The following is a 13,874-nucleotide window of genomic DNA, read 5'->3' on the forward strand; positions in this document are numbered from 1 at the left end:
GTTGTAATATACCACTGAATAAAACACTGAAGGGGAAAGTTTAAACATATTTAAATAATATTTAAACAGAACCGTGAACAATCTTAAATCCACAAAATTCCGGTGGGGGGAGGGCCTGAGGGTGAGGGACCACCACGAGTCACGTGAACAGAGCAAAAGGTGGATGGCAAAGAGATAATGGGGGCGGGGCGAACAGCACACCTGGACAGAAGTACAGGATGAGACAACAGCACACGTGGAGAAAGGAAAAATAAATGTTTTTGGTTTTTTTTTTTGTTTGTTTTTTTTTTTTTGGGGGGGGGGGGTGGGGATTATTTGCTTTCTTTTCTGAAAATACACACACGATTTCAATGAAACCTGATCACAACCTTCATCACCCTTGATGTACCAAAGTTTGTTCATGGCATTTGAAAAATCGTGGTCTTAAGGGGTCTACAGTGGGAGGGTGGGGGCAGGGGAAGAGATGCCCCCCCTAAAATAGGTATTTATTTTGATTTAAAGTCTTATGTTAGTATGATTGTACATGCTGCCCTGTCTCCTAACAACCATTGAAATAGGCTTAAAATACTGATAAAAAAAAAAAAAACTTTTAGTGAGTGTCGAATACTTTATTCTTCCAAGTGAGTGCCCAGGGCGTCAGGAAGGGCATCCGGCCATAAAAACATTGCCTCAAACAGGGAACCATGATTGTCATGGGGCCCGCAAGGCTAACCCCTGCTCTAGCGGGAAAATGGCCTTAAAACGATCATTCATATTCATTCATTTTTGTGTGCCCAGGGGTGTTGCCCCTATTTTTAAGAAACCAGATGGAGATGTTGCTACTGATAAGAATAATGTGTTAAGTGATAGATAATGACAAGGTGAAACAACTTCGGGTTTCTCTTGCTGGAATATTTCATCCACGAGACAGATTGGAAATTGATTGGGATAAAAACGATGATGGCGTCTCACCAAAAGGTGTGCAAAAACAACGGTAATGAAGATCCCATTTTGGATATGGTTGTTTTTAAAATAAACTTTATACAATCTATGTAATTGACCTGAGTTCTCAAAAGGAAACTATAAAGTCTAATAGAGTGGACACTTCCCCATACATTGAACAAGGAGAGAGTGAAGGAGTCGATACATGTTGTTTGCTTTGGAAGAAACGAAATTACAGATTAGAAAAAAAAATTATGCTGATCTTCACCCCACTTCAAATTGATGCATGGGCATCACGATCCTGGAGTATGTGCCACTGTCGCCCTTTGCTGATGTCTTTCCCTCAGAGTTCCATGCTGACACCACCTTAGGCAGGAAACATCAGACTGAAGCTCCTGTCAAACGCACCCTACAAATCACCCCTCTTTCAAAGCCACTGAGGTTTCGTCTTGCAGCCATGCTCACAATAATTTTTGGCAACCAGGCCTGTGCAGCATTTTTATGCATGACCCTAAGCATGCTGGGATGTTATTATTTGCTTTACTAACAAATGGGCCAAACCTGTGTGCAAGCCATTGCTTTCAATATATCTGGTGTCCCTCATTTATGCAGGTGTTTCCATTTTTTTTGTCCACGACCTGTACATTCAAATTACTCCAACTGAACATGACATTTGGGATGGCTAATTGATAAAAAGAAGGATTTATCCATACTGTAATAGGTTCCAAGATTTCATTGTTATCCGATTACATTACAGTAAAAATCATGAATTCTAGAAATGTATGGAGAAAAGGGGGAGGGGAGGAGAGAGATTCAGCCATAACTGTATTTCTCCTCTATAGGAAAACAAATAATCAGAAAAACACAAAACATACAAAAGCATGAACTTACCTCTAAAGTTGAAGTTTTTTGGATAAACTTCAACATTTATTGTATTTTCTCAAAGGGGAGCCATTTGCAATTGCAAGCTGGTCTCAAAGTGTTGCCCAGAATTGAGTGCCTATCTTGTTCCAGGTAATGGTTGCAATCACGTATATCAGAAATCATCACGCTACATGTATATACAGAATGCACGGCTCGGAGCTCAACGGACATTCAGCTAGGAATCAAAATATCAGTTGTCACTGCTACCTGAACAAATGTATGTTAAGGGAATTGGGAAGGGGGGGAGTGAGTGGTGCCCAGGCCTGATTACGATGGGACACGAGCAATCAAACAGAGACAAACGCTTCATAGCAAATCGCAAGATGAAGAAAAGATAAAGGTGTTTTATCATTCAAAAACACAGGTCTCAGCTTGTGGACTGTGCTATTGCAAAGCAAATGCTTTTTTTAAATATCCTTTATCAACAAACGAGAAAATTTTTATTATTATTATTATTATTTTTAGTAACTCACAAAACTAAAACTCAAAATGATGTGCATAAGCAGAAGCAATGGTAGAATGAAGTGCTTGCAGTGCACTAACCAAACTCATTCGTGCCCGAAATGCTCGGTAATATATCCCCATTAGAAACAAGCAACGATAAACGCACAAGGGATGTGGAATACTGGCACAGAGCTCAGTGTTGGTGACAATTCTCTGACCTTCGTAACGACTCAATCCCAAATAAACCTTCCTTTGACAAAGCCACGTGGGTCTTTTGGATTATTTCTCACATCAGAGGCGAGACCCAGTTTGGTGTTCCGCAGATCTGGGTTTAAATTATTCACATCTTATGGTTCAATCACAGTTTACGTATCTGCCCGTCAGCGTTCTTCAGTTTGATGTCCATAATGCTGACCTTGTCTGTCACCTTGTCTATAACCTCATTCTGTTCATCAATTTCCAGTTGTAGGCCCAAGGCAAGATTCTTCAGCCTGCTCATTCCACTGCCAATTTCATCTGCATCAGACAATATACAGAATCACCATCCTGGAGCAAGTCACAAACGCGGGCAAATGCGGCTTACAAACAAACTCACCGAGGTTGTTGTCCATTTTCTTGTGGCAAGCCCTCACAGCATCGATCCGAGAACAACGTGCATCATCTAAGGCATTCGGCAGTGGCTCCTTTGCATCTGTTGATGAAAATAAAACGGGACAAAAATGTTTTGCAAATGTATCATGGAACATCAACACATCAACTATGTCGATGTAAACTGAGCATCGTGACATTTGACATGGTATGCAAATTGCAGCGGTGCAGGACGGCAACAGCGTCTGGAACAAGAGGTTTGGGCATTACAATTTTGAGAGCAACAGGAGAGCAAAGCTGTGACCAAAACGACGTACAGCCTCTTAAACTACACCTTGGGTGTGTTTAGACCACCACACCGAGTACAAGGAGCAAGGTGGAACCCCATTTGTCATGCTTCCTCGTTTGTTCCCACCGCTGCCCCTCTTCTGACCCCAATTCTCTCCCCCTCCATTCCAAACCACCACATACAAAGTAGAAATTTGTGAGGAGTTAAAAAATGACAGGTAATAAAATAAAAAAAGTGATCGGTAAAATCTGAAGTTCCTAAAACGAAAAGAAATCAAGTGGTAGAGTGGCCTTTTTAGGTTACCAATGTGCACGATTTGAGTCACCCATGAAGATCAAGACAAGGTCCCTTATGCATCCTTAATGCATGCAAATTGCAGTCACGAACATGCATACTGCTCGGTATGTGAATTACTCACAACAAACGAAGGTAGCTTCACATTAAAGCATGACCGCACAGCACACACCATACATCACCCACTAAAGGTTTCATGTCAATGTAAACATTCCATAAACTTGAAAAGTTAACAATTGCATTCTATTTGCCTTATTCCTCAGATGAATATCAGTTCCTTCAAGAATGTGATGTACAACATCCTTGTTTGGAGACAGCATCAGAATCTATCACTGAGGTTTGGTATGTCATTGAGTGCCAGATAATTGTTAGAAGCATAACCACCAAGAAATGCATTTGAACAAGCGACAACATTTGCCATTTACGCTAAAACACTGACCGTGGTCCCATGGGTGCTGCAGCATAGGATGGTCTCCCTGGGGTTGCTCTCTCTCTACATTTTGAAGACTTTGTTGCATGGCAGCCTGCAGCCTGGCCATTGGAAGTGCAATGTGTGAATCTTACATTGAAATGTATGAGCGAAACATCACACACCCCATTCGTAGCTTTTAAACTTCCTCGAGGACAATTATAACGATACAGGCTATCAAAATAAAGCGTAATGTAGCGAGATAATTACAATGGGGGTGCAACTATCACGGTGCAGAAGCATTCAGTGGGATCCGTTCAAACTGCATAGACTACAGGAATTCCTCAGTTAACCGTGATTTGGTTAACGGCACCGATAAAATCGGGAAATAGATCCTTTTAACGTTATGATGTTCGCTATTACGTTCTTTGCCAGCAGGCCACAGCAAACTACTTTGTATTGTATAGGCGTAGGGGCATACGTTTACGCTAAGCAGTTGCACCAGGCCATTTTGATGCCGATTGAAGCACGATTCAATCCCTTTTAAAGATGAATAAAAAAAGCTCCATAAGTGATGAGTGAGTACGACAATAAGATAACCAGAACAGCACTTGGACGTCGCCCGATATGCATCCGTCCACATTATTAAATCATTATTCATACTTGTACCAAGTTTAATTAAAATCCCTTCAATTGTTCTCAAGTATCACATTTTTACCTGACATGAACTCTGACCTTTGACCTTTAACGCAGAAATCGAATCGGTTCATCTTTTCATCATAATACATACTTGTACTAAGTTTGGTCAAAATCCCATCACCGGTTCACAAGTTTTATTTTTATACGAAGTCGAGACTCGTGTTAAAGTGTTAAAGCTAACACATACAACATATAATAAAGTGAGTGGGAGACAAGAGTGTGAGAGGGAAGCACAACAACAGTAGATAAAAGGGACATTGGGAGATCTGCGGAAGGGAGAGGGCTGGGGTGGGGTACACAGAATAAACAAGATGGACACTATTAAGACTTTCAGGAAAGAAAACGAAATTTGAAAAAAATGTGGATTTGGTGTGAAATAACAGGGGTAGAAAAGATCAACGTTTTGAATGGGGAAAGATAAGAGATGGTGGTGAACAGCTGTTTAAAAGACCTGGAAGGAGGAGAGGGATTGAAGAGTGAAGGAGTTTGTTATAGAGGCGGGAGAAAAGAGGCCATTTCGAGTTAGCTCAGTAACAGAATATTTACCAAACGAGACCTCTGACCTTTGACTTCCTGACCCCAAAATCTATTCAGTTCATTTTTACCTCATTGTACACATCTGCACCAAGTTTGACTTTAATTCCTGCAGGTGTTGTCAAGTCATCGCGGTAACGAAAATCTATAACGGACGTAACAGAAGGACAACCCCAAAACACAAGCGTTACGCATAGGTCCCCCGTCGGTGAAGTGATGCGAGTTGACAAAGTGGATGACGCAAGGCGGCCATCTTGGATTTTGACGTGGTGACCCAATTTGCAATAGCATTCTCCCTTATGCGTAGATACACCCACACACCAGATTAGAAGTTAGTAGTTCGTTTAGTTTTCAACATATTTCGCTCACAATGTTCAGACATATATATATATGGTGGTGGCCATCTTGGATTTTGACGTGGCGACCCAATTTTCAATAGCGTTCTTCCTTATGCCATGAGCGGTATTCCATGGTGGTGTGATGAGGAAGTTGGAAAGAGGATTGACGAGAAGAGGAAGAAGTTCAAGGAGTGGCAGAAGGCGAAGGGTACGGGAGCAGAAAAAGCCGAGCATGAAAGTTATAAGGCAGCCAAGAAGGCTGCAAAGAAAGAGGTAGCAAAGGCGCAGGAGGCATGTAGGAAAATTTTCGGAGAAAGCTTGGATTCGGAAGAGGGTCAGAGAGCGGTATTCAGGATTGCAAAGCAGATAGCGAAAGATAGGTGTGATGTGATGGGGGTGAGTTCTTGAAGGATGAAGTGGGACAAATCGTTGTGGACCCAGATGGAATTAAAGGAAGATGGAAGAGATATATGGAAATGCTGTTGAATACAGAGAATGAATGGGATAGCAACATAGAGAGTAACCCAGTTTTAGGACCGGCAGAGAAGATAACTGAGAAGGAAGTTGAGGAAGCGATGAAAGCAATGAAGAGTAGAAAAGCGGGAGGGCCGACGGGAGTTGTGGGAGATATGTTGAACTGAAGGCAGCAGGAAGTTGGGGTGTGAAGAGAATGACAGCGATCTGTAATCTGGTGGTGAAAGAAGGCCGCATTCCAGTGGATTGGGAACTGAGTACCCTCATCCCTCTACACAAGGGGAAAGGTGACCCTCTGGAGTGTGGCTCGTACCGAGCGATGAAGTTATTGGAGCATGGAATGAAGGTATTGGAAAGGGTGTTGGAGAGGAGGATAGGGAAGAAGGTGAAGATCGACGAAATGCAGTTTGGATCTATGCCAGGAAGAGGAACGACAGACGCGCTCTTTATTGTGAGGCAGTTGCAGGAGAAGTACATGGTGAAGAGGAAGAAGTTGTTTCTTGGGTTTGTTGATCTGGAGAAAGCATTCGATAGGGTTCCACGCGAAGTATTGACATTGAGGAAGTTAGGAGTGGAGGAATGGTTGATCAGAGTAGTGATGGCAATGTACAAAAGAGCACGCATAGCTGTAAGGATGAAGGACGGGAACAGTGGTGAGTGTGAGGTGAAGGTGGGAGTGCATCAGTGGCCGGTACTAAGTCCACGACTATTTGTAGCTGTGATGTAGGTGCTGGCTCAGAACGTAAAGGAGGGTTTACCGTGGGAGTTGTTGTATGCAGATGATCTGGTGTTGATTGCGGAAAGTATGGATGGACTGAAGGAAAAGATGAACAAGTGGAAGGAATGTATGGAGACAAAAGGTCTGAAGGTGAATATAGGAAAGACGAAGGTGATGGCAAGTGGTAAAGCACGTGGTGAGGTGGAAAGAACTGGGAAGTGGCCATGTGCTGTGTGCAGGAAGGGTGTCGGAGTGAACTCCATTCAATGTACAATGTGCACTGAGTGAGTTCATAAAAAATGTAGTGGTCTGAGAGGGTCATTAACCAGTGTGGCAGCTACATTCAAATGTAAGGTGTGCACAGAGGGAGCTGCAGATGGAGGAAATGTTGAGTTGGATCTTGGAGAGGGCGTGAAGCTGGAAGGTGTGAAAACATTTTCCTACCTCGGAGACATGCTGAATGGAGAAGGTGGATTAGACTCGGCAACGGTTGCAAGAGTGAGATGTGCATGGAAGAAGTTTTGGGAACTGAGTGACGTGCTGATGAGGAGGGGAGTGTCGTTGAAGCTGAAGGGAAAGGTGTATGCTGCATGTGTGAGAAGTGTTATGATTTATGGGAGCGAGACATAGGTAATGAACGTAGAGCAGCAACGAAGGCTGGAAAGGGTGGAAATGCGAATGGTTCGGTGGATGTGCGGAGTATCGTTCGGAGAGAGGAGGACAAATGATGAATTGCGAAAGATGATGGGAATAGAGCCTGTGATTGATGCTGTGAAGAGGAACAGGTTGAGATGGTTTGGTCACGTGTTGAGGAAGGATGAAAGTGACTGGTTGAGAAGAGTGATGGAAATGAATGTAGACGGAAGTAGAGGACGGGGAAGACCGAGAAAGACTTGGCTAAAGATGGTCGAAGAAGAAATGCGGGCAAGGGGGTTAACAAGGGGGAAAAAAAAAACCCAACTTTAGAGGCCATTTTTCCCCACAAGCGGGGGTTGGCCTTTTTTGGGGAGTGTGGTTGTTGTTGTTTTTCGGTCCCCTTTTTGAAGCAATGTTTTACGGCCGGATGCCCTTCCTGCCGCCAACCCTTTTTGTCGCCTTTTACGACAAACAGGGATTTACCAGTGAACTGGTACTCAATTAGCCGACCTCGGAAGGATGACAGGCTGAGTCAACCCCCCTGGCGTTAATTCAGCGATCGACCAGGATTCAAACCCAGGATCCTAGGATCCTAAGCCGGCACCCGAGCCGCTAGCCCAACACCAGGGTTGGGGTTAACAAGGGGAGATGCAGAAAATAGAGCAAAATGGAGAAGATTGTCATGGGGCCCGCAAGGCTAACCCCCGCTCTGGCAGGGAAAATGGCCTTAAAATGCGTTGTTGTTGTTGTTGTTGTTGTCTTCCTTTTGCCTAGATACACCCACACACCAGATTAGAAGTTGGTACTTCGCTTATTTAGTCCCCTACATGTGTACACCAGAGGGGACTATAGGTTTGCACGCCGTCAGTCCGTCAGTCCGTCAGTCCGTCCGTCCGTCAGTCCGTCCGTCAGTCCGTCAGTCCGTCCGTCAGTCCGTCAGTCAGTCCGTCAGTCAGTCCGTCAGTCCGTCAGTCCGTCAGTCCGTCAGTCAGTCCGTCAGTCCGTCAGTCCGTCCGTCACGCAAAGAACAGTTTTCCGGACTTTTTGTCTGAACGCTTAATGCTAATGATTTCAAACTTGGCACATGGTTTCCTTATGATAAGTTACAGGTCAAGTTCGAACTTCACGACGTTTCGATCATTTTTAACAAAGTTATGACACTTTGAACCTTGGTAATTCTGATAATTCTGATGATCCTTAACTCAGTGCCATTTTAAGTTTTAATTTCCTTTAAAAACCAATTTCTCTGCAATAATTGGACCGATTGAGATAAAAATTTTCACCATATGATGGACTCGGTCTGTAGAATATTTTATTGGTAATTATGACGTCACAGGTCACGTGGTTCAGCCGCCATATTGTTTTTCGTGAAAACACGAAAACCCCTTTTTCTCTGCAACGGCTGAACAGATCGAGGCCAAACTTTGCAGGCAGAATCGCATACCCATGACGAACAAAAAAGGTCAGCGAGCATGACAGCATGCATCACATGGTTTCAGAGTTATGACGTTTTTAAGCATGAACCTTGCAAACTGAGCTCCTCCCTCATTTTTGATCCAATCGAGAGGAAACTTCACAGATCTGTTCAGCACTAAAATGTCCTTTTGGAATTTGCGATAGGGCACGTGGTTTGGCAGATATCGTTAATTAAACGAAAATATTTTTTTAAATGGATATCTCTTGTTTATTCTCGAGTTCTCCTCAAGCCGCACTGCGCGTCCTCAGCCTCGTCTCGCGAACGTCAAAAGCGCGACAGCGCGCACTTTCCGGAGGGGCGGAGCCAAGCCGAGCAACATATATATACACATCGATCATTGATCGTGAACCGAAAAATATAATATATTACTGATGGTTTCAGTTATGACGTTTTTAAGCATGAACCTTTAAAACCCAGCCCCTCCCTCATTTTTGATCCAATCGAGGGGAAACTTCACAAATCTGTTCAGCATTTCAGTCTACTAAAATGTCCTTTTGGAATTTGCGATAGGGCACGTGGTTTGGCAGATATCGTTAATTACACGGGAAAAAAATTTTTTGTTATGGATATCTCTTGAATCGCCAGTACCTCAGACCATGAGTTGGTAATAATTTATATAATTCACACAGTGCAATACGTGCAGGCCGCTCCACTGAGCGACCTTGGGGGCTTATCAACGAGGCAAGGCGTGACACACATGTGTCTCAGCATAGCTCAGATCAAGTTTGAAAACCAGCATCAACCGTGCATAAATTTGCATATTCGATCATTTTTGACAAATTTATGGCACTTTGAACTTTGGTAGGGGACATGTATTGCAGCGCAATACTCAAATGCTTGTAAAAAAAGCTTCATAAACTTCCCAGTAATTTCTGTAGATTCTCCATTCGGCAGCAAATACACCTCAGTAAATTTCCCAGTAATTTCTGTAGATTCTCCATTCGGCAGCAAATACACCTGAGTAAATTTCCCAGTATTTTCTCTGGATTCTTTATTGGGCAGCAAATACACCTTCGTAAATATCCCAGTAATTTCTGTCGATTCTCCATTCGGCAGCAAATACACCTTTGTAAATTTCCCAGTAATTTCTGTGGCTTCTCCATGGGGCAGCAAATACACCTTTGTAAATTTCTGGAGATTCTCCATTGGGCAGCAAATACACCTTAGTAAATTTCCCAGTAATTTCTCTAGATTCTCCATGAGGCAGCAAATACACCTTTGTAAATTTCCCAGTAATTTCTGCAGATTCTCCATTCGCCAGCAAATACACCTTCGTAAATTTCCCAGTAATTCCTGTAGATTCTCCATTCGGCAGCAAATACACCTTTGTAAATATCGCAGTAATTTCTGTCGATTCTCCATTCGGCAGCAAATACACCTTTGTAAATTTCCCAGTAATTCCTGTAGATTCTCCATTCGGCAGCAAATACACCTTCATAAATTTCCCAGTAATTTCTCTAGATTCTCCATTGGGCAGCAAATACACCTTCGTAAATTTCCCAGTAATTTCTCTAGATTCTCCATTGGGCAGCAAATACACCTTCATAAATTTCCCAGTAATTCCTGTAGATTCTCCATTCGGCAGCAAATACGCCTTCGTAAATTTCCCAGTAATTTCTCTAGATTCTCCATTCGGCAACAAATACGCCTTCATAAATTTCCCAGTAATTTCTCTAGATTCTCCATTGGGCAGCAAATACACCTTCGTAAATTTTCCAGTAATTTCTCTAGATTCTCCATTCGGCAACAAATACGCCTTCATAAATTTCCCAGTAATTTCTCTAGATTCTCCATTGGGCAGCAAATACACCTTCGTAAATTTTCCAGTAATTTCTGTGGATTCTCCATTGGGCAGCAAATACACCTTAATAAATTTCCCAGGAATTTCTGGAGATTCTCCATTCGGCAGCAAATACACCTTTGTCAAATTCTGATTTCTTTCCCGAAAGTCCTAGTAGTGTCCATCTTGTTTATCCCTTGTATCCCGCCCCAGCCCTCTCCCTTCCACAAATCTCCCGATGTCCCTGTTGTCCACTGTTGTTGTGCTTTCCGCTATCTCCCTCTCTTGCCTCCTACTCCCTCTATTATATGTTGTATGTGTTAGCTCTTATACCAGCCTCGACTTGGTATGCAAAAAGAAAGAAAGAAAAAAAAGAAAGAAAGAAAAAAAAGAAATAAGAGAGTTCGGATGAGTCGTTAAAATTTCTTCCATATTATCTGAGAGGTCTGGATGGAGTCGTAACTGTTTGGAGAAGGTACAACACAGATAGTGGAAGGGAAGTTGAAGCTGGTGCACCTGGGGGTTAGGAGGAGTAAGATCAGCAAAGTGCAATTCCGCTGCTGGGGTTCAGGCCTATAGAATCGGACGAGACAGCTCAGAAATTGATATAGTTCAGAAATTGGGAGTGCAGAAAGAACAAAAATAAATAAATAGCTGAAATGGTGGTTTAGTACTTCCAGTGGTCTAAGAAACTCAAGGGTACCATTAAAATTGGAGGCGCTGATTGTAGAAACAAACGGTGCAAAAGCTATAAGCCTCCTTTATCCTATAGTATAGACTCTACAGGATATACGGAGGCTTTACAAGATGTGGGAGTGGAGGGGAAGTGAGGGGGGAATTTGAGTGGAGACAGGACGAAGGGGAAGCTGAGAGGGGGCATGACGAGAAGGAAGCCGAGAGAGAGCAGGACAAGCGGGTGGCCGAGAGGGGGCGGGACAAGTGGGTAGCCGAGAGGAGGCAGGATGAGGGGGTAACCAAGAAGAATAGGACGACGGGGAAGTCGAGAAGGTGAAGCTTTAAGGGGAGACTTTGAGGGGTTGGGGTGAGAGGGGTTGCTGAAAAGGGGGTAGTCAAGTGGAGAGATACTGAAGAGGGCTGCACACACGTAGGAAAGTTGGGGTTGGAAGGGATGATGGTTTGTCGGAGATGCCCTGTGAAGGAGAGGAAGAATAGCTCGTGATGAAGAACAACATGTGGGATGTTAATGCCAGAGAAGTAAGTGAATATAAGCATTCTAATGTTTTCAAAAGCTTTTTAAAGGAAGAAGCATCTCTTCAATGAAGATCATGAGAAAATGATGCAGGAAAAGGAGAGATGTGGAGGACGTACAGGTGGAGGGCAGAATACAATCTTGTTTTTTTATTTTTCTTTATTTTTGAAGGTAGGGGGGAATAGGATAACGTTGAAAAGGCTGAAAGGACAAAAAAATGAGATACAGGACAACAAAACACCCTCAAAACCAAGACTATTAAGTTCTGACTATGTGAGGAGGCCAAGCAAGGCTGCACAAAAAAATACGAATTCAAAAAAATATCAACAAAGTACGATTTATCATGGAAATTTTCAATGCAAATGCAAACAATGCACATGGAAGAAAATATAACAGAAAAACACAATGGATCCCGTTCGGAAAACTTAACTTTACACGTCTATTTTCTTTCCTTCGATTTAAATGTCTGCAACACTCTATCAATCCTTTCCCTTTGTCTTCCTTTGTTACTTAATATGTAGGTGGCCCCACAAGCTGAAAGTTATTTTAGAGTACAGTACCCATTTTTCAGCATATGGTATTTCTCCAATTCTGTCTTGCTTGGGTATTACATCATATATATTTGTTTGTCAGACTTTAATTTAACTGTGTTGTCCTCATTGTGGTGCAGCAATGCAGGAAGAGGCCCTGAAGCTCGTGTTGCTTGCTCTAGACTCTAGAGGATGGCTCGGCCCTCTCATGGAAGGTACTGGTTTTGTTTGTCATGCAGCGCCTGGAACCTCGCTTTCCCCAGGCATCCAAAACCAGTATTGGCCATGTGGTGCAACTGCTTTACCAGGCTTCATGCTTTAAGGTGACAACGCATGTTATTGAGGAAGCACCGTGTTGATCTTCATGTTCACTGCACGATGTTAAGAACTCCTTTTTAGCTCACCTGGCGCATCGTCCGTCCGTCCATCTGTAAACACTTGCAACTTCTCATCTGAAACTGCTGATACGGTTGTGACCAAACTTTGCTGAAATTATCTTCAATGTGGTAGACTGAGTGGCATCTTCCCCTCTCGACCGATAAGTATGTTATTGTAATGTTTAAAGGTCCCAAAAGTTCTCGAATTTCGATCAGGCTTTACCGATCAATGCAAAGCTTTACATTTGTGATCAATGACCCAAGATAAATATTTTTTTTACCTGCAACATGTCACAGGTCTGCAAGATCTTTGCAGTGCTGTTGTTGTTGCTGTTATTGGGATTCTTATTGGGGGTCGATTTTTGAAATGTGCACCCATTGGTTGAACAGCTGTCGGACCACACCCTCATCTGTTGCTCGACTCCACCCACCACAATGCCAAGACAAAATTATATGGCCACCATCTTGTTTCCTGGTGGGCCTAGCACATCAGGCCTGTATTCAGCCTCTGCTGATTATACACTGTCCGGTTTTGTTGCGTCAGATTTCCATTGGCTTTGTTTGGATCGAGTGTTAATTAGTAAGGGTTTTCAAGCCCTTATGCCCCTCCCTAAAAAAAAATAGCATTATGTAATTTTGATTGGCGCCATAGGCACGTTTCCAAATTGGCTCATTGCCAGATTTTTAAAGGCAATTATGTTGCACTTAAGAACAGTCCCGTTTTTTTTCGAATGACCATTTACAGGTTTTTATGAACAAAATGTTTATTACCACAGAAAGAGTGGGAGTGCGGAACCTTGCTAACTGAGTACGCCTTTGACGTTCCTGAGGCTCGAGCCAAGATGTACTGTAATCTATATACCCTACAGAGTGTACAACCCTAAAGAGCAACCCTGGTGTTGGGCTAGCAGCTAGGGTGCCAGCTTAGGATCCTAGGATCCTGGGTTCGAATCCCGGTCGATCACTGAATTAACGCCAGGGGGGTTGACTCAGCCTGTCATCCTTCCGAGGTCGGCTAATTGAGTACCAGTTCACTGGTAATTCCCTGTTTGTCGTTAAAGGCGACAAAAAGGGTTGGCGGCAGGAAGGGCATCCGGCCGTAAAACATTGCTTCAAAAAGGGGACCAACAAAAACAACAACAACCACGGTGCCCGAAAAAGGCCAACCCCCACTTTGCGGGGAAAAATGGCCTCTAAAGGTGGTTTTTCTACAGAGTACAATAACAACCGTA

The 13,874-nt window shown here is 43.2% G+C and overlaps 1 protein-coding gene across 1 annotated transcript in view; it reads right to left on the reverse strand.

Annotated features, from left to right (window-relative positions):
• Nucleotides 1-1,638: 1,638 nt before the first annotated feature.
• SNAP29 (synaptosome associated protein 29) overlaps nt 1,639-13,874 on the reverse strand; it is a 35,694-nt gene continuing 23,458 nt past the window's right edge. Inside the window, exons 3-5 of the mRNA XM_068099258.2 lie at nt 3,900-3,991; nt 2,885-2,980; nt 1,639-2,805 (exon numbers count right to left, since the gene is read on the reverse strand). Of these exons, the coding sequence (XP_067955359.2) occupies nt 2,648-2,805; nt 2,885-2,980; nt 3,900-3,991 (346 nt within the window). The 3' untranslated portion in view covers nt 1,639-2,647. The remainder of the gene's footprint in view (nt 2,806-2,884; nt 2,981-3,899; nt 3,992-13,874) is intronic.

Source organism: Myxine glutinosa, chromosome 14 (assembly GCF_964187855.1).
Source record: "Myxine glutinosa chromosome 14, kmMyxGlut1.1, whole genome shotgun sequence".
In the NCBI taxonomy this organism is placed as follows: Eukaryota; Metazoa; Chordata; class Myxini; order Myxiniformes; family Myxinidae; genus Myxine; species Myxine glutinosa.